Raw genomic sequence first — 19,467 nt, 5'->3', positions numbered from 1 at the left:
CTATCCTCAGAATAATGACAATGTGTTTCTCTGGCCCCAGCATAGTCCTCCAGTTGTTTTACAATTCAGAATGAGTGCACTGAGGACCGGTCAGTGAGCTCCCTGTGACGGAGGCTGTGGAGCTCTTTTATGTCGTGTCCTGAGCCCCTCGGCGGATTGAAAAGTTGAATGTGCAATGAAATAAAAAGTCTGTAAAAGCCGAATGTGACAAATATTTAATAAAACCGAACAACAAAAAGTATTAAACCCCCGAATTCATTCATTAAGTAATAAATAAAATCTGCTTTATCCTCAGAGACACATTAATATTATCACTATCCCCTCGGCCTCCTGTATACATTATATAGTGGTGTTATACTCCGGGGGTCCGGGCGGGGCAGCGTGAGCCCCTGTCCATAGACACAGCAGGAGACCGTGTTATACCAGTGTCACCGTCCGTCCGTCTGCACCGGAGCGGCGGCAGTGATGAGTGATGGCCCCGCGCTCTGGGGCTGTACTCACCTCCGCACATTGGATCGGTGGTCTCTTCTATCAGCGGCTCGGTCGCTTGATTTCCGGGGTCGGTGGTCTCTTCTCTCTGCGGCTCGGTCACCATATCTCTGCGGCTCGGTTGCCTGATTCCGGGGTCGGTGGTCTCTTCTCTCTGCGGCTCGGTTGCCTGATTCCAGGGTCCGTGGTCTCTTCTCTCTGCGGCTCGGTTGCCTGATTTCCGGGGTCGGTGGTCTCTTCTCTCTGCAGCTCGGTCGCCATATCTCTGCGGCTCGGTTGCCTGATTCCGGGGTCGGTGGTCTCTTCTCTCTGCGGCTCGGTCACCATATCTCTGCGGCTCGGTTGCCTGATTCCGGGGTCGGTGGTCTCTTCTCTCTGCGGCTCGGTTGCCTGATTCCAGGGTCCGTGGTCTCTTCTCTCTGCGGCTCGGTTGCCTGATTTCCGGGGTCGGTGGTCTCTTCTCTCTGCGGCTCGGTCGCCATATCTCTGCGGCTCGGTTGCCTGATTCCGGGGTCGGTGGTCTCTTCTCTCTGCGGCTCGGTTGCCTGATTCCGGGGTCGGTGGTCTCTTCTCTCTGCGGCTCGGTTGCCTGATTCCGGGGTCGGTGGTCTCTTCTCTCTGCGGCTCGGTTGCCTGATTCCGGGGTCGGTGGTCTCTTCTCTCTGCGGCTCGGTTGCCTGATTTCCGGGGTCGGTGGTCTCTTCTCTCTGCGGCTCGGTCGCCATATCTCTGTGGCTCGGTTGCCTGATTCCGGGGTCGGTGGTCTCTTCTCTGCACTGACGGTTCAGGTCCCGTATGAAAGATACCGGAAGAAATTCTGCCTGAGACGTCACTTCACGGAACTGGAAAGAAAGGACAAAAAAATCTATAGATCCAGTGTAATCATGTAATAACCATCATAGAGATATAAAACACGACCATTATACACAGAGCAAAAATATAAACACTGCTACAGTGCCTACAAGTAGTATTCAACCCCCTGCGGATTTAGCAGGTTTACACATTCGGAATAACTTGGCATTGTGACATTTGGACTGTAGATCAGCCTGGAAGTGTGAAATGCAGCAAAAAAGAATGTTATTTATTTTTTTATTTTTTTTTTAAATTGTGAAAAGTTTCTTCAGAGGTCATTTATTATTCAACCCCTCAAACCACAAGAATTCTGTTTGGTTCCCCTAAAGTATTAAGAAGTATTTCAGGCACAAAGAACAATGCGCTTCACATGTTTGGATTAATTATCTCTTTTTCCAGCCTTTTCTGACTAATTAAGACCCTCCCCAAACTTGTGAACAGCACTCATACATGGTCAACATGGGAAAGACAAAGGAGCATTCCAAGGCCATCAGAGACAAGATCGGGGAGGGTCACAAGGCTGGCAAGGGGTACAAAACCCTTTCCAAGGAGTTGGGCCTACCTGTCTCCACTGTTGGGAGCATCATCCGGAAGTGGACGGCTTATGGAACTACTGTTAGCCTTCCACGGCCTGGACAGCCTTTGAAAGTTTCCTCCCGTGCCGAGGCCAGGCTTGTCCGAAGAGTCAAGGCTAACCCAAGGACAACAAGGAAGGAGCTCCGGGAAGATCTCATGGCAGTGGGGACATTGGTTTCAGTCAATACCATAAGTAACGTACTCCACCGCAATGGTCTCCGTTCCAGACGAGCCCGTAAGGTACCTTTACTTTCAAAGCGTCATGTCAAGGCTTGTCTACAGTTTGCTCATGATCACTTGGAGGACTCTGAGACAGACTGGTTCAAGGTTCTCTGGTCTGATGAGACCAAGATCGAGATCTTTGGTGCCAACCACACACGTGACGTTTGGAGACTGGATGGCACTGCATACGACCCCAAGAATACCATCCCTACAGTCAAGCATGGTGGTGGCAGCATCATGCTGTGGGGCTGTTTCTCAGCCAAGGGGCCTGGCCATCTGGTTCGCATCCTTGGGAAGATGGATAGCACGGCCTACCTGGAGATTTTGGCCAAGAACCTCCGCTCCTCCATCAAGGATCTTAAGATGGGTCGTCATTTCATCTTCCAACAAGACAACGACCCAAAGCACACAGCCAAGAAAACCAAGGCCTGGTTCAAGAGGGAAAAAATCAATGTGTTGCAGTGGCCTAGTCAGTCTCCTGACCTTAACCCAATTGAAAACTTGTGGAAGGAGCTCAAGATTAAAGTCCACATGAGACACCCAAAGAACCTAGATAACGTGGAGAAGATCTGCATGGAGGAGTGGGCCAAGATAAATCCAGAGACCTGTGCCGGCCTGATCAGGTCTTATAAAAGACGATTATTAGCTGTAATTGCAAACAAGGGTTAATCCACAAAATATTAAACCTAGGGGTTGAATAATAATTGACCCACACTTTTATGTTGAAAATGTATTAAAATTTAACTGAGCAACAAAACTTGTTGGTTTGTAAGATTTATGCATCTGTTAATAAATCCTGCTCTTGTTTGAAGTTTGCATCTTATCAAACCTGCGAAATCTGCAGGGGGTTGAATACTACTTGTAGGCACTGTATATACAGATAACGACTATTATATACACACAACCCCCAATAAGGAGGAGATCCAGAAAACTGCAAATATTAAAATTATACAATAATAGTGTCATACAGTGCACATATAGCAGATCTATACAGTGCACATATAGCAGATCTATACAGTGCACATATAGTATATATACCGTACATTGTTCATGTTATACACCTATACATTGTGGATTAATAATGATGATTTCTCACCAGAGCTGCACACCGGGAAATCTCTCTTCTCGCCTGAAAGACAATATACAGCATTGTGAGTGCGCCTGACTAATGCTGAGTGCGCCTGACTAATGCTGAGTGCGCCTGACTAATGCTGAGTGCGCCTGACTAATGCTGAGTGCGCCTGACTAATGGTGAGTGAGCGAGCACTGCTGGATCCTAGATCGATCATCGGGGTGCTCGGGTACGATCAGGGCTCAGCCGAATTTCACAGGAGCTCGGATGTGACTGATGGCAGCCGCCCCCAGTGTGAGCCGCTTGTGGTCTCTGAACGGCTCTCACTGGGGGTAAAAATAACACATTTGGATGCTGAGTTTAAACCCTCTCCCCATCTGTCGGGAGTTTGTCTTTACCAGCTCCTCAGTCCTCCTGGAGGACACATGGTCATGTCTAGTAGAAGGATCATCTGGACCCATGCAGGGGACAGAGGTCTCTGGAGCAGCAGGGTCATCTGGACCCATGCAGTGGACAGAAGTCTCCGGAGCAGCAGGATCATCTGGACCCATGCAGTGGACAGAGTCTCCGGAGCAGCAGGGTCATCTGGACCCATGCAGTGGACAGAAGTCTCCGGAGCAGCAGGATCATCTGGACCCATGCAGTGGACAGAGGTCTCCGGAGCAGCAGGATCATCTGGACCCATGCAGGGGACAGAGGTCTCCGGAGCAGCAGGATCATCTGGACCCGTGCAGGGGACAGAGGTCTCCGGAGCAGCAGGATCATCTGGACCCGTGCAGGGGACAGAGGTCTCCGGAGCAGCAGGATCATCTGGACCCGTGCAGGGGACAGAGGTCTCCGGAGCAGCAGGATCATCTGGACCCATGCAGGGGACAGAGGTCTCCGGTTCAGCAGGATCATCTGGACCCATGCAGGGGACAGAGGCCTCCGGAGCAGCAGGATCATCTGGACCCATGCAGGGGACAGAAGTCTCTGGAGCAGTAGATACAAGGTACATTAGTCTTTTTGAGAAAGGCCATGTGATAGTCACAAGCTGACCCAAGATTTGCTTCAGCATACTGTACAGTGGACATCTACATTACCTTCTCTCTACGATGGACACGTCATGGACAGGTCTCTGTAAATGGCCATTGATCCCCTTTATACTCGGACTCTTACCTCCTAGGTACGTGCAGTTGAAGTGACTGCACACTTCACACGCAGTCTCCAGAATATAAACATTCCCGCTTTTCTCCACAAGTCGGAATTTCTCAGCCACCGGGATCAGAACTTCCTGCTCTTTGGGGAAGAAGGAGATTCGGTGGATGTCCACTCCGAAGCAGGTTGTCATCTCAAAGAACAGTCCTCCAGAATATTCCTTGGCTACTTCTATATTCCGAGAGGAAGAAGTGAATCTCCCGAACCTCAGGTCCACCTCCCCCGATACCTGCAGAGAGATGTCTGTGCCCCTGTAGACTTTGTAAGTCTTGGTTAGTCTTTTTGAGTTCTTCCTCAGCACCTGCAAGGCTCGGGTCAAGTAGAAGTGGAGAGCCTTATAATGGAAGTTCTCCATGTAGTGCTGTCTGGACCTTCCAGCCCCGGTCACATTCTCATTGAGTTCTTTATAGATTGGGCTTCCCTCCGGCCAGTCTGTGGTGTAGACGATGATCGCTATCCCAAACTCATCTGTAAAGTCACTGGGAAGGCGCACTCTGCTCTTCACCTTCTTCCACTGTGCCGCCGCCCGCTCCCATGCCGAACCAAAGGCCAAGTTGAAGGATTTCTCCCAAGTTAATATTTTTGGCATGAGATCCGTCTCATAGTGGTCCGAGCATCCGATGTACTGGTCATCAAATGAGTTCAGACTGAAGTCCAGAAGCTGATGCTTACACTTCATCTACAAGGAACCAGAAGACATGTGTGAAGGTATATTTACTATAGACAGGGGCTATTGAGAGTGGAGGTCATAGAATAGAGGGTGGAGTAGAGGCACAGAGATCAGAAGCTATAGCATGAAGAGTGGAGGCCATGGTAAGGAGAATAGAGTCTACGCCATGGAGAATACAGGTCATAGCACTGGGAATACAAGCAATAAAATGTTGCATGGACACTAGAGGCTGTAGCATGGAGAACACAGGCTAAATCAGGACGATTAGGCCTCAAATCACAAAGAGTGGAGGCCATAGCATAGACAATAGAAGTCATTGCAAGGAGAATAGAGGTCCTAGTTTGAATGAAAGTGAACACATGGATAGTAGAATCCATATCATGGAGGGTGGAGACCATACCATAGAGAGTGGAGACCATATCATGGAGAGTGGAGGCCATACCATGGAGAGTGGAAGCCATACCCTGGAGAGTGGAGGCCATGCCATGGAGAGTGGAGACCATACCATAGAGAGTGGAGACCATACCATAGAGAGTGGAGGCCATACCATGCAGAGTGGAGGCCATGCCATGGAGAGTGGAGACCATGCCATGGAGAGTGGAGACCATGCCATGGAGAGTGGAAACCATGCCATGGGGAGTGGAGACCATACCATGGAGAGTGGAGAACATACCATGGAGAGTGGAAACCATGCCATGGAGAGGGGAGAACATACCATGGAGAGTGGAGACCATGCCATGGAGGGTGGAGACCATGCCATGGAGGGTGGGGTCCATGCCATGGAGGGTGTAGTCCATGCCATGTAGGGTGGGGGTTATAGCAAAGTCACCTACTATCCCTTTTCTACTGTGTGGTGTATGCCCGCCTTCCTATTTGAATATATATGTAACTAAGTGTCTCTCTGTCTCGCTCACTCTCTCACACTCACACTCTCCCTCTCTGTCTGCCTCTCTTTCTTTGTTTCTGTGTATTCGTGCCTCTGTGTGTCTGTGTCTCTGTGTGTTTGTGTATGTGTGTCTCTGTCTTTGTATCTCTGTGTGTCAGTCTGTCTTTGTGTGTCTCTGTGTGTCTCGGTCTCTGTCTTTGTGTCTCTGTCTCTGTGTATTTGTCTCTGTGTGTCTCTCTGTGTGTCTGTCTTTGTCTTTGTGTCTCTCTGTGTGTCTGTCTGTCTTTGTGTGTCTCTGTGTGTCTATGTCTGTGTGTCTCTGTCTTTGTGTGTCTCTGTGTGTGTCTGTCTCTGTCTTTGTGTCTCTGTCTCTGTCTATTTGTCTCTGTGTGTCTCTCTCTGTGTCTCTGTCTTTGTGTGTCTCTGTGTGTCTATGTCTGTGTGTCTCTGTCTCTGTGTCTCTGTCTTTGTGTGTCTCTGTGTGTCTCTGTCTTTGTGTGTCTCTGTGTGTCTATGTCTGTGTGTCTCTGTCTCTGTGTCTCTGTCTTTGTGTGTCTCTGTCTTTGTGTCTCTGTCTCTGTGTTTGTCCCTGTGTGTCTCTCTGTGTGTCTGTCTCTTTGTGTGTCTCTGTGTGTATATGTCTGTGTGTCTCTGTCTCTGTGTCTCTGTCTTTGTGTGTCTCTGTCTTTGTGTCTCTGTCTCTGTGTTTGTCCCTGTGTGTCTCTCTGTGTGTCTGTCTCTTTGTGTGTCTCTGTGTGTCTATGTCTGTGTGTCTCTGTCTCTGTGTCTCTGTCTTTGTGTGTCTCTGTGTGTCTCTGTCTTTGTGTGTCTCTGTGTGTCTATGTCTGTGTGTCTCTGTCTCTGTGTCTCTGTCTTTGTGTGTCTCTGTCTTTGTGTCTCTGTCTCTGTGTTTGTCCCTGTGTGTCTCTCTGTGTGTCTGTCTCTTTGTGTGTCTCTGTGTGTATATGTCTGTGTGTCTCTGTCTCTGTGTCTCTGTGTGTCTGTCTCTGTGTCTTTATCTCTGGGTGTCTGTCTGTGTGTGTCTCTGTGTCTCTGTCTCTTTGTCTCTGTCTCTTTCTGTCTCTCTCTGTCCATCTCTCCACCGATATTATATTACCTCACACATAAGCATCTTATACTACTGTATTAATGTCCTTCGTTGCCTATAGCAACCAATCACAGCTCCTATTAATGACCTGTAGCTCTAATGTAAGCAGGTTTTTTGGTGAATAACTGTAAAGCGCGGGGTTAAATCTTCCCCTCAAAACATAGTCTATGACGTTCCCTCACTGACATGGGGCATCCGTGCAAAATTTCGTGATCGTATCCGGCCCGATATCGCTAGCATGAGACCCACCCCCATCGTTTGTGTGCGACGGGCATATTGCTGCCCGTCGCGCACAAAATCTGGCACCCCCGTCACACATACTTACCTGCATAGCGACGTCGCTGTGACCAGCGTACCGTCTCCTTTCTAAGGGGGCGGTCCGTTTGGCGTCACAGCGACGTCACTAAAAGGCCGCCCAATGAAAGCGGAGGGGAGGAGATGAGCGGGACGTAACATCCCGCCCACCTCCTTCCTTCCGCATTGTGGCCGGAGGCAGGTAAGGAGATGATCCTCGTTCCTGCGTTGTCACACGTAGCGATGTGCACTGTCGCAGGAACGACGAACAACATCGCCCCTGCGACAGCAGCGATAACTGGCAGCGGACCCCCATGTCAACGAGGAGCGATTTTGGACGTTTTTGCAACAATACACAATCGCTCCTAGGAGTCACACGCTAAGACATCGCTACAGCGGCCGGATGTGCGTCACAAATTCCGTGACCCCAACGAGATCGCTGTAGCGAAATCGTAGCGTGTAATGACCGCTGAAATGTGACGTGTGGATTGCTTTAGCGGACACACATACACACATACATACATAGATACATACACTTAGCTTTAGATTATATATATATATATATATATATATATATATATATACAGTCAGGTCCAGAAATATTTGGACAGTGACACAAGTTTTGTTATTTTAGCTGTTTACAAAAACATGTTCAGAAATACAATTCTATATATAATATGGGCTGAAAGTGCACACTCCCAGCTGCAATATGAGAGTTTCACATCCAAATCGGAGAAAGGGTTTAGTAATCATAGCTCTGTAATGCATAGCCTCCTCTTTTTCAAGGGACCAAAAGTAATTGGACAAGGGACTCTAAGGGCTGCAATTAACTCTGAAGGCGTCTCCCTCGTTAACCTGTAATCAATGAAGTAGTTAAAAGGTCTGGGGTTGATTACAGGTATGTGGTTTTGCATTTAGAAGCTGTTGCTGTGACCAGACAACATACGGTCTAAGGAACTCTCAATTGAGGTGAAGCAGAACATCCTGAGGCTGAAAAAAAAGAAAAAATCCATCAGAGAGATAGCAGACATGCTTGGAGTAGCAAAATCAACAGTCGAGTACATTCTGAGAAAAAAGGAATTGACTGGTGAGCTTGGGAACTCAAAAAGGCCTGGGCGTCCACGGATGACAACAGTGGTGGATGATCGCCGCATACTTTCTTTGGTGAAGAAGAACCCGTTCACAACATCAACTGAAGTCCAGAACACTCTCAGTGAAGTAGGTGCATCTGTCTCTAAGTCAACAGTAAAGAGAAGACTCCATGAAAGTAAATACAAAGGGTTCACATCTAGATGCAAACCATTCATCAATTCCAAAAATAGACAGGCCAGAGTTACATTTGCTGAAAAACACCTCATGAAGCCAGCTCAGTTCTGGAAAAGTATTCTATGGACAGATGAGACCAAGATCAACCTGTACCAGAATGATGGGAAGAAAAAAGTGTGGAGAAGAAAGGGAACGGCACATGATCCAAGGCACACCACATCCTCTGTAAAACATGGTGGAGGCAACGTGATGGCATGGGCATGCATGGCTTTCAATGGCACTGGGTCACTTGTATTATTGATGACATAACAGCAGACAAGAGTAGCCGGATGAATTCTGAAGTGTACCGGCATATACTTTCAGCCCAGATTCAGCCAAATGCCGCAAAGTTGATCGGACGGCGCTTCATAGTACAGATGGACAATGACCCCAAGCATACAGCCAAAGCTACCCAGGAGTTCATGAGTGCAAAAAAGTGGAACATTCTGCAATGGCCAAGTCAATCACCAGATCTTAACCCAATTGAGCATGCATTTCACTTGCTCAAATCCAGACTTAAGACGGAAAGACCCACAAACAAGCAAGACCTGAAGGCTGCGGCTGTAAAGGCCTGGCAAAGCATTAAGAAGGAGGAAACCCAGTGTTTGGTGATGTCCATGGGTTCCAGACTTAAGGCATTGATTGCCTCCAAAGGATTTGCAACAAAATATTGAAAAAAAAAATATTTTGTTTGGGTTTGGTTTATTTGTCCAATTACTTTTGACCTCCTAAAATGTGGAGTGTTTGTAAAGAAATGTGACAATTCCTACAATTTCTATCAGATATTTTTGTTCAAACCTTCAAATTAAACGTTACAATCTGCACTTGAATTCTGTTGTAGAGGTTTCATTTCAAATCCAATGTGGTGGCATGCAGAGCCCAACTCGCCAAAATTGTGTCACTGGCCAAAGATTTCTGGACCTAACTGTATGTATGTATATATATATACACAGTCATAAGAAAAAGTTTGTGCACCCCTATTAATGTTACCCTTTTTTCTTTATAACAATTTGGGTTTTTGCTATTTCAGTGTCATATATCTAATAACTGATGGATTCAGTAATATTTCTGGATTGAAATGAGGTTTATTGTACTAACAGAAAATGTGCAATCCGCATTTAAACAAAATTTGACTGGTGCAAAAGTATGGGCACCTCAACATAAAAGTGACATTAATATTTTGTAGATCCTCCTTTTGCAGAAATCACAGCCTCTAGTCGCTTCCTGTAGCTGTTAATGAGTTCCTGGATCCTGGATGAAGGTAGATTTGACCATTCCTGTTTACAAAACAATTCCAGGTCAGGTAAGTTTGATGGTCGCCGAGCATGGACCGCCACTTCACATCATCCCACAGATGTTCAATGATATTCAGGTCTGGGGACTGGGATGGCCATTCCAGAACATTGTAATTGTTCCTCTGCATGAATGCCTGAGTAGATTTGGAGCGGTGTTTTGGATCATTGTCTTGCTGAAATATCCATCCCCTGCGTAACTTCAACTTCGTCACTGATTCTTGCACATTATTGTCAAGAATCTGCTGATACTGAGTTGAATCCATGCGACCCTCAACTTTAACAAGATTCCCGGTGCCGGCATTGGCCACACAGCCCCAAAGCATGATGGAACCTCCACCAAATGTTACTGTGGGTAGCAAGTGCTTTTCTTGGAATGCCGTGTGTTTTTGCCTCCATGCATAACACCTTTTTGTATGACCAAACAACTCAATCTTTGTTTCATCAGTCCACAGGACCTTCTTCCAAAATGTAACTGGCTTGTCCAAATGTGCTTTACCTCAGGCGACTCTGTTTGTGGCGTGCTTGCAGAAACGGCTTCTTTCGCATCACTCTCCCATACAGCTTCTCCTTGTGCAACGTGCGCTGTATTGTTGACCGATGCACAGTGACTCCATCTGCAGCAAGATGATGCTGCAGGTCTTTGGAGGTGGTCTGTGGATTGTCCTTGACTGTTCTCACCATTCGTCTTCTCTGCCTTTCTGATATTTTTCTTGGCCTGCCACTTCTGGGCTTAACAAGAACTGTACCTGTGTTCTTCCATTTCCTTACTATGTTCCTCACAGTGAAAACTGACAGGTTAAATCTCTGAGACAATTTTTTGTACCTTCCCCTGAACAACTATGCTGAATAATCTTTGTTTTCAGATCATTTGAGAGTTGTTTTGAGGAGCCCATGATGCCCCTCTTCATAGGAGATTCAAATAGGAGAACAACTTGCAAGTGGCCACCTTAAATACCTTTTCTCATGATTGGATACACCTGCCTATGAAGTGCAAAGCTCAATGAGGTTACAAAACCAATTTAGTGCCTTATTAAGTCAGTAAAAAGTAGTTAGGAGTGTTCAAATCAAGGAATTGATAAGGGTGCCCATACTTTTGTACCGGTCAAATTTAGTTTAAATGCGGATTGCACATTTTCTGTTAGTACAATAAACCTCATTCCAATCCAGAAATATTCCTCAGTCCATCTGTTATTAGATATATGACACTGACATAGCAAAAACCCAAATTGTTATAAAGAAAAAAAATTCACCTTTATAGGGGTGCCCAAACTTTTTCATATGACTGTGTGTATATATATGTGTATATATATATATATGTGTATATATATATATGTGTGTGTATATATATATATATATATATATATATATATATATATATATATATATATATAATGTGTGTGTGTGTGTGTAGGTCCGCCTCACGTAGACAAACTGGTCTTTCTGTCTATCAGATGGGATCATGAGCAGCGCTGTATATACTTCCATGTTTATGCAGCATTTTGGTACCTGGAGGCTGAATATTGTCACCCTGAGTCCCCTGTGTCCCGTATTGTACATTATGGTCCCTGAATGAAGCTGCAGAATGTGGAGTTATTTGAGGCAGGAGACATGGAGGGATGTAACAGTGCACCGAGCTCTGGGTCCCGCCATGGGTGCACCGATGACCCCCCCATTTCCAAAGAAAATAAATATTTTCTTTATCGTTCCTTTGGGAGACCCAGACCATGGGTGTTTAGCTTCTGCCTCCGGAGGACACACAAAGTACTACACTTAAAAGTGTAGCTCCTCCCCCTGAGCTTATACACCCCCTGGTGAGCAGACCCAGCCAGTTTATCGCTTTGTGTTCAGGAGGCATACATCCACACATGCATTCTCATATGATTTTTTCCTTTTGGAACGAGATTGAAGAGTGGGGTCCACGTCTGGACCCCCGGCATGTCCCTTCTCACCCCACTGTGTCGGCGGTGTTGTAAGGTTGATTCCTAGGCTGGAGCCTTTACATGCCGTGCTCCTTCACCATCCCTCCTGGGCTCTGGCTTGAAGTGGGAGCCAGCACGGTCTCCATGCTTGGCAGGACACCGGTCTCCATCCGCAGCCCTTCAGGACCCTGCTGGACCGGAGCACTCATCCCCAGGGACTTGGCCCTGCGTCTCAGCAGCTAAGTACCTGAGACGTTTAGATTTCGGGGTCCCTGTACTTTATTGTTGGGGTAGAGTGTGCTTATTGTGTTTACTGACATTTCCGGCGGGTTCTCTAGCTGTTGCCTGAGAACCGCGCCGATGGTGCCTGCGCGTTGGCCGCGCCGCTCAAATTTAGGACCCAGCTTCGTCGGAGGCCTAGTTTCTGTTTCACTGCCCTCGCATGTCACTCATGCAGAGGGACAGGCTCGGCTCCTCCCGGCGGCCGTTCTGTACAGGGGAGAGACACTCCCTACTGCAGTGTGTGTCCCCTCCCCTGTAGGTCTCTATGGCCCTTCAGATCCCGCTCCTCAAGCAAGCCCCGCCCCCTCTCTTCGCTCCGGCGGCCATTTTCTCAGCGTTCTCCCTGCGATCAGTCATTGTAGCGCTGGTCTGCAGCATCTCTGCTGAGGTGCTGTGCTTGGGGGTCCGAGCTTCGGGATCTGGAGGGCACACAACACCGCTCCAGCGGTCTGGTAAGCCACAACCGGTCTCCGGTTGTGGACCTCTGTATATACTCTCTGGGGTTCATTCTCTGGCAGAGCCCCCACTCCAGCAGCATGTCTCACACGAGGAGCAAGGCCCCAAAGCTTTATGCTGTATGCGCTGCATGTAAGCTCCTGCTGCCTGAACCGAGCACCTTCCCACATTGTGATGCCTGCTCTAACCTGGCGGTGCCTCAGCCTGGAGTCTCACCCCCAGTGGTCTCTCAGGCTGCTCCTGCTCCTGTGGCTGAACCCCCGGCTTGGGTAGAATCCTTTTCTAGGTCTATCTCCCAGTCTTTTGCTGAGTCCATGGGACTTCTGTCCAGGGCTTTGCTGAACATGCATCAGCCCCCTTCACAGGGTGCCTCTGCTGCTAGGGCTCTCTCAGGACCGGAGCTCACAGAGGATTCATCATCAGGGCCCAGACCCCGTCCTCCTAAGAAGAGACGCAGGGTTCCCTCTCCCTCCTCGTCCCGCGGCTCTGATTCCAGAGCTGACTCGCTGGATGAGGAGGATGCCTTTACAGGGGGCTCGGAGGTTAACTCCATGTGCCCCATTGATCTGTCCGAAGGTGACTCAGATCTTAGTGACTTGATTGCTTCTATTAATTCTGTACTGGACCTCAATCTGCCAGTATCAGAGGAGCAACCCTCTCTGGCAGAAAAGCACCAGTTTACCTCGCCTAAGAGAGTAAAGAGTGTGTTCTTTAACCACTCCAGTTTTCAGGCCGCTGTGACCAAGCCCAGGGCCTGTCCTGACAAGCGCTTCCCAAAGCGTGGTTGTGATGACCGTTTTCCCTTTCCACCTGAGGTGGTCAAGGAGTGGGCTCAGTCCCCAAAAGTAGACCCTCCGGTGTCTAGGCTCGCAGCCCGGACCGTTGTGTCGGTGGCTGATGGCACTTCCCTTAAGGATTCCACTGACCGCCAGATTGACCTTCTGTATGAAGCGGCGGGGGGCGCGTTTTCTCCGACTTTTGCAGCAGTGTGGGCTCTCAAGGCCATCTCTGCTTCTCTAGAGGAGATGCATTCCCTCACCAGGGAATCTATGCCCGAAATGGATGCCTTAACTTCCCAAGCTTCGGCCTTTTCATCCTATGCCATGTCTGCCATGCTGGAGGCTTCTCACCGCACTGCGGTGGCTTCGGCTAATTTCCTCGCTATCCGCAGAATCTTGTGGCTTCGAGAGTGGAAGGCAGATGCTTCTTCAAAGAAGTACCTCGCTGGACTCCCTTTTGCTGGGTCCCGGCTGTTCGGAGAACAGCTGGATGAAATTATTAAGGAAGCTACTGGCGGGAAGAGTACTTCCATGCCTCAAACTAAAGCCAGGAAACCTGTCCAGGGTAGGAATCAGTCGAGGTTTCGCTCCTTTCGTTCCTCCAACTATTCGTCCTCTAAGCCCTCGGCCTTGTCCGCTAACTCAGCCAAGGACCAGAAATCCAACAAAAGCGCGTCCACAGAAGACCGCAGGAGCTGCTACCACTAAGGCAGCCTCCTCGTGACTATCTGCCCGCCCCAGCAACGTCCTTAGTCGGTAGCAGGCTCTCCCACTTTGGTGACGCTTGGTTTCAACACGTCTCCGATCAGTCGGTGAGAGATATCATCTCCCACGGCTACAGGATAGAATTCTCTTCCAGTCCGCCAAACAGATTTTTTCTCTCAACTCCCCCCTGCTCCAAGGCCGCCGCCTTCTCACAGGCCGTGGCATCCTTGCAGGCAAACGGAGTAATTGTACCAGTTCACGCTCAGGAACGGTTCAGAGGTTTTTACTCAAATCTCTTCCTAGTTCCAAAAAAGGACAGTACCTTCCGGCCCATCCTGGATCTGAAGCTTCTCAACAAGCATGTTCAGGTGCGGCGCTTTCGCATGGAGTCTCTGTGATCGGTCATTGCCTCTATGTCCCAAGGGGATTTCCTGGCATCCATCGACATCAGAGATGCCTATCTGCATGTGCCAATTGCAGTGTCACACCAGCGTTGGCTACGTTTTGCAGTAGGAGAAGATCACTTCCAATTCGTGGCTCTCCCCTTCGGGTTGGCCACGGCCCCTCGGGTATTCACCAAGGTCATGGCAGCAGTGGTTGCGGTTCTGCACCTCCAGGGGTTGGCAGTGATTCCTTACCTGGACGACCTTCTAGTCAAGAATTCATCCAGCGCAGACTGTCAGCGGAGTGTCTCGCTCACTCTCTCCACTCTAGCTCAATTCGGGTGGCTGGTCAATCTGCCCAAATCCAATCTGACTCCGACCCAGAGTCTCACGTACCTAGGGATGCAGTTCGAGACCTTGACGGCACTTGTGAAGTTGCCCTTAGTCAAACAGCAGTCCCTCCAGCTAGCGGTGCGCTCTCTGCTGAGGCCCCGCCGTTATACTCTCAGGCGTCTGATGCAGGTGCTGGGTCAAATGGTGGCGTCCATGGAGGCTGTTCCCTTTGCCCAGTTCCATCTGCGCCCCCTGCAGCTGGACATTCTCCGCTGTTGGGACAAGCGGCCTTCCTCCTTACACAGATTAGGGGCTCTGTCGCCACAAACCAGGAGCTCTCTTCAGTGGTGGCTTCGGCCCCTCTCCCTGTCCCAGGGGCGCTCCTTCCTGGCCCCGTCCTGGGTGATTCTCACCACGGATGCCAGTCTATCCGGCTGGGGAGCGGTATATCTCCACCACAGAGCGCAGGGCACTTGGAGTCCATCCGAGTCAGCCCTTTCAATCAATGTGCTGGAAACCAGAGCCGTGCTTCTAGCTCTCCTAGCTTTTCACCACCTGTTGGCGGGCAGGCACATTCGAGTCCAGTCAGACAACGCGAGAGCGGTTGCCTACATCAATCACCAAGGTGGGACACGCAGCCGCCTGGCGATGTTGGAAGTACAACGCATCCTTCAATGGGCGGAGGACTCCAAGTCCACCATATCCGCAGTCCACATCCCAGGCGTGGAAAACTGGGAGGCAGATTATCTCAGCCGTCAAACCGTGGACGGTGGCGAGTGGTCCCTGCACCCGGCAGTGTTTCAGTCAATCTGCCGCAAATGGGGCACTCCGGACGTGGACCTAATGGCATCCCGTCACAACAACAAGGTTCCTGTTTACGTGGCTCGCTCCCACGACCCTCAGGCATTCGCCGCGGACGCATTGGTTCAAGACTGGTCCCAGTTTCATCTGTCCTACGTGTTTCCCCCTCTAGCTCTCTTCCCCAGAATTCTGCGCAAGATCAAAATGGAGGGCTGCAGAGTCATCCTCATTGCACCGGACTGGCCCAGGCGAGCTTGGTATCCAGACCTGCTCCATCTGTCCGTAGAGATGCCGTGGCATCTCCCGGACCGTCCAGACCTACTCTCACAAGGTCCGTTTTTCCGCCTGAATTCTGCGGCTCTCAAATTGACGGCATGGCTCTTGAGTCCTGGATCTTGACGACTTCTGGTATCCCTCCTGAAGTCATCTCCACTATGACTCGGGCCCGTAAGTCTTCCTCTGCTAAGATCTATCACAGGACTTGGAAAATTTTCCTGTCCTGGTGTCGCTCTACTGACCATCCTCCTTGGCCATTCTCCTTGCCGACCCTCCTGTCTTTTCTACAGTCCGGTCTGCAGCTAGGACTGTCCCTCAGCTCTCTCAAGGGACAAGTGTCAGCTCTGTCAGTTCTGTTCCAGCGGCGTCTCGCTCGGCTGGCTCAGGTCCGCACCTTCATGCAAGGCGCGTCTCACATCATTCCGCCTTACCGGCGGCCCTTGGATCCCTGGGACCTTAATTTAGTTCTCACGGTTTTGCAGAAACCCCCCTTTGAGCCTCTTAGGGAGGTCTCTTTGCATCGTCTTTCACAGAAAGTGGTTTTTCTGGTGGCCATAACGTCCCTCAGGAGAGTCTCTGATTTGGCTGCGCTCTCTTCGGAGTCACCTTTTTTAGTTTTTCATCAAGACAAGGTGGTTCTCCGTCCGACTCCGGATTTTCTTCCTAAGGTGGTCTCTCCTTTCCACCTTAACCAGGACATTACCCTACCTTCCTTTTGTCCGGCTCCTGTTCATCGCTTTGAAAAAGCGCTGCATACTCTGGATCTGGTGCGTGCTCTCCGGATCTATGTGTCTCGCACCGCTGCGCTTAGGCGGTGCACTTCTCTTTTTGTGCTAACCACAGGTCGGCGCAAAGGCCTCTCTGCTTCTAAGCCGACCTTGGCCCGTTGAATTAGATCGACCATTTCGGATGCCTACCAGTGTTCTCAGGTGCCTCCCCCGCCGGGGATCAAGGCACATTCGACCAGAGTTGTCGGTGCCTCTTGGGCTTTCAGGCACCAGGCTACGGCTCAGCAAGTCTGTCAGGCTGCCACTTGGACTAGCCTGCATACCTTTTCGAAGCACTACCAAGTGCATGCTCATGCTTCGGCAGATGCGAGCTTGGGCAGACGCATCCTTCAGGCGGCTGTCGCCCATTTGTGAAGCTAGGCTCCGCCTACTTCTTAGTTTTTTTGTTTATTCCCACCCATGGACTGCTTTGAGACGTCCCATGGTCTGGGTCTCCCAAAGGAACGATAAAGAAAAAGAGAATTTTGTTTACTTACCGTAAATTCTTTTTCTTATAGTTCCGTATTGGGAGACCCAGCTCCCTCCCTGTTGCCTGTCGGCAATTTTCTTGTTCCGCGTGTTATCACCGGCTGTTGTTGTGGACAGAATCTCCGGTTGTTCCGGCTTTTGCTCTGTTCTACTTGTGGGTGGCTATTCTCCTTCAGCTTTTGCACTAAACTGGCTGGGTCTGCTCACCAGGGGGTGTATAAGCTCAGGGGGAGGAGCTACACTTTTAAGTGTAGTACTTTGTGTGTCCTCCGGAGGCAGAAGCTAAACACCCATGGTCTGGGTCTCCCAATACGGAACTATAAGAAAAAGAATTTACGGTAAGTAAACAAAATTCTCTTTTTTTTTTCCACCACCGAGTCCCCTGAAAGCTGTAGTGCGGGTGCGGAGGTTGTATTTTTGCCGTAGACATTTGGACCAGTCTCACTCGCGTTGTCCCCATCGCAGGTCAGACTTTACCGGTGTCAGGAAGCTGAACGTTTCCGCTGGCGTTTGTTTTCCGGCATTTTTCTTGTTTTTCTTCCAACTTATTAGTGTAGTAATCTGGACTCCATCGTCTTCTTCACGACTATCTGCAGGATGAGATCAGGACACGGCTGTAAGTAAGAATCAGGTTCTACAACATTCAAGGCGTGACACGGGGCGGTCATGACACCTATACCAAGGGAAGATCTGTGACTGCTCGGCCCAGAGGCACGCGGTGGACACGGGCCCCTCTGAGTATGGAAACAAGTAAAGGGGCGAAAAAAGTAAATAAAAAACAAAAGAAACCGTGCGAGAGACCTGGACCATTGGAGATGGACAAAGCCACCAGCCTCCACCACCATCACCCCAGGGATTATACAGCAATGGCTGACACAAGAGAGCAGAAGCCGCAGCACAAAACAGCAACAACAAAAAAATCAGAAAATAAACTGAGCACAGACTCACCTGGAGAAATCCCCGCTAAATCCAGACACAACGACGCCGAGGCGACAAACAGAAGATGCCAGGAGTGATACATTGTATACGGAAGATCTACAAAGGAAAGAACGCAACAAGATCACAACACAAAGGAGACGACAGATTATATACTGGAGATTATGTGTGGGGAGGTATCAGGAGATTAGGGAGAGATGTATGGAGAGGACAGGTTATATACTGGAGATTATGTGTGGGGAGGTATCAGGAGATTAGGAGAGATGTATGGAGAGGACAGGTTATATACTGGAGATTATGTGTGGGGAGGTATCAGGAGATTAGGAAGAGATGTATGGAGGGGACAGGTTATATACTGGAGATTATGTGTGGGGAGGTATCAGGAGATTAGGGAGAGATGTATGAAGAGGACAGGTTATATACTGGAGATTATGTGTGGGGAGGTATCAGGAGATTAGGGAGAGATGTATGGAGAGGACAGGTTATATACTGGAGATTATGTGTGGGGAGGTATCAGGAGATTAGGGAGAGATGTATGGAGAGGACAGGTTATATACTGGAGATTATGTGTGGGGAGGTATCAGGAGATTAGGGAGAGATGTATGGAGAGGACAGGTTATATACTGGAGATTATGTGTGGGGAGGTATCAGGAGATTAGAGAGAGATGTATGGAGGGGACAGGTTATATACTGGAGATTATGTGTGGGGAGGTATCAGGAGATTAGGGAGAGATGTACAGAGAGGACAGGTTATATACTGGAGATTATGTGTGGGGAGGTATCAGGAGATTAGGGAGAGATGTATGGAGAGGACAGGTTATATACTGGAGATTATGTGTGGGGAGGTATCAGGAGATTAGGGAGAGATGTATGGAGAGGACAGGTTATATACTGGAGATTATGTGTGGGGGGTATCAGGAGATTAGGGAGAGATATATGGAGAGAACAGGTTATATACTGGAGATTATGTGTGGGGAGGTATCAGGAGATTAGGAGAGATGTATGGAGAGGACGGGTTATATACTGGAGATTATGTGTGGGGAGGTATCAGGAGATAAGGAGAGATGTATGGAGAGGACAGGTTATATACTGGAGATTATGTGTGGGAAGGTATCAGGAGATTAGGGAGAGATGTATGGAGAGGACAGATTATATACTGGAGATTATGTGTGGGGAGGTATCAAGAGATTAGGGAGAGATATATGGAGAGGACAGGTTATATACTGGAGATTATGTGTGGGGGGCTATCAGGAGATAAAGGAGAGATGTATGGAGAGGACAGGTTATATACTGGAGATTATGTGTGGGAAGGTATCAGGAGATTAGGGAGAGATGTATTGAGAGGACAGGTTATATACTGGAGATTATGTGTAGG

The 19,467-nt window shown here is 49.0% G+C and overlaps 1 protein-coding gene across 3 annotated transcripts in view; it reads right to left on the bottom strand.

The window, feature by feature from the left end:
- Positions 1-209: 209 nt before the first annotated feature.
- Positions 210-19,467, bottom strand: part of LOC142292366 (ecto-ADP-ribosyltransferase 3-like) — a 29,897-nt gene continuing 10,639 nt past the window's right edge. Inside the window, exons 2-6 of one of the 3 annotated variants that reach the window (XM_075337688.1) lie at positions 18,105-18,191; positions 17,634-17,746; positions 4,370-5,087; positions 3,236-3,268; positions 210-1,331 (exon numbers count right to left, since the gene is read on the bottom strand). In XM_075337688.1, the coding sequence (XP_075193803.1) occupies positions 1,324-1,331; positions 3,236-3,268; positions 4,370-5,087; positions 17,634-17,746; positions 18,105-18,177 (945 nt within the window). In that variant the 5' untranslated portion in view covers positions 18,178-18,191 and the 3' untranslated portion in view covers positions 210-1,323. Of the gene's footprint in view, positions 1,332-3,235; positions 3,269-3,994; positions 5,088-17,633; positions 17,747-18,104; positions 18,192-19,467 lie in introns of those variants that run through there. The other 2 variants (XM_075337687.1, XM_075337689.1) reach the window with 2 other exon arrangements.

This window comes from Anomaloglossus baeobatrachus, chromosome 2 (assembly GCF_048569485.1).
Source record: "Anomaloglossus baeobatrachus isolate aAnoBae1 chromosome 2, aAnoBae1.hap1, whole genome shotgun sequence".
Lineage (NCBI taxonomy): Eukaryota > Metazoa > Chordata > Amphibia > Anura > Aromobatidae > Anomaloglossus > Anomaloglossus baeobatrachus.
Note: the sequence above shows the minus strand (reverse complement) of the source record. Positions and strands in the feature narration are given on the sequence as shown.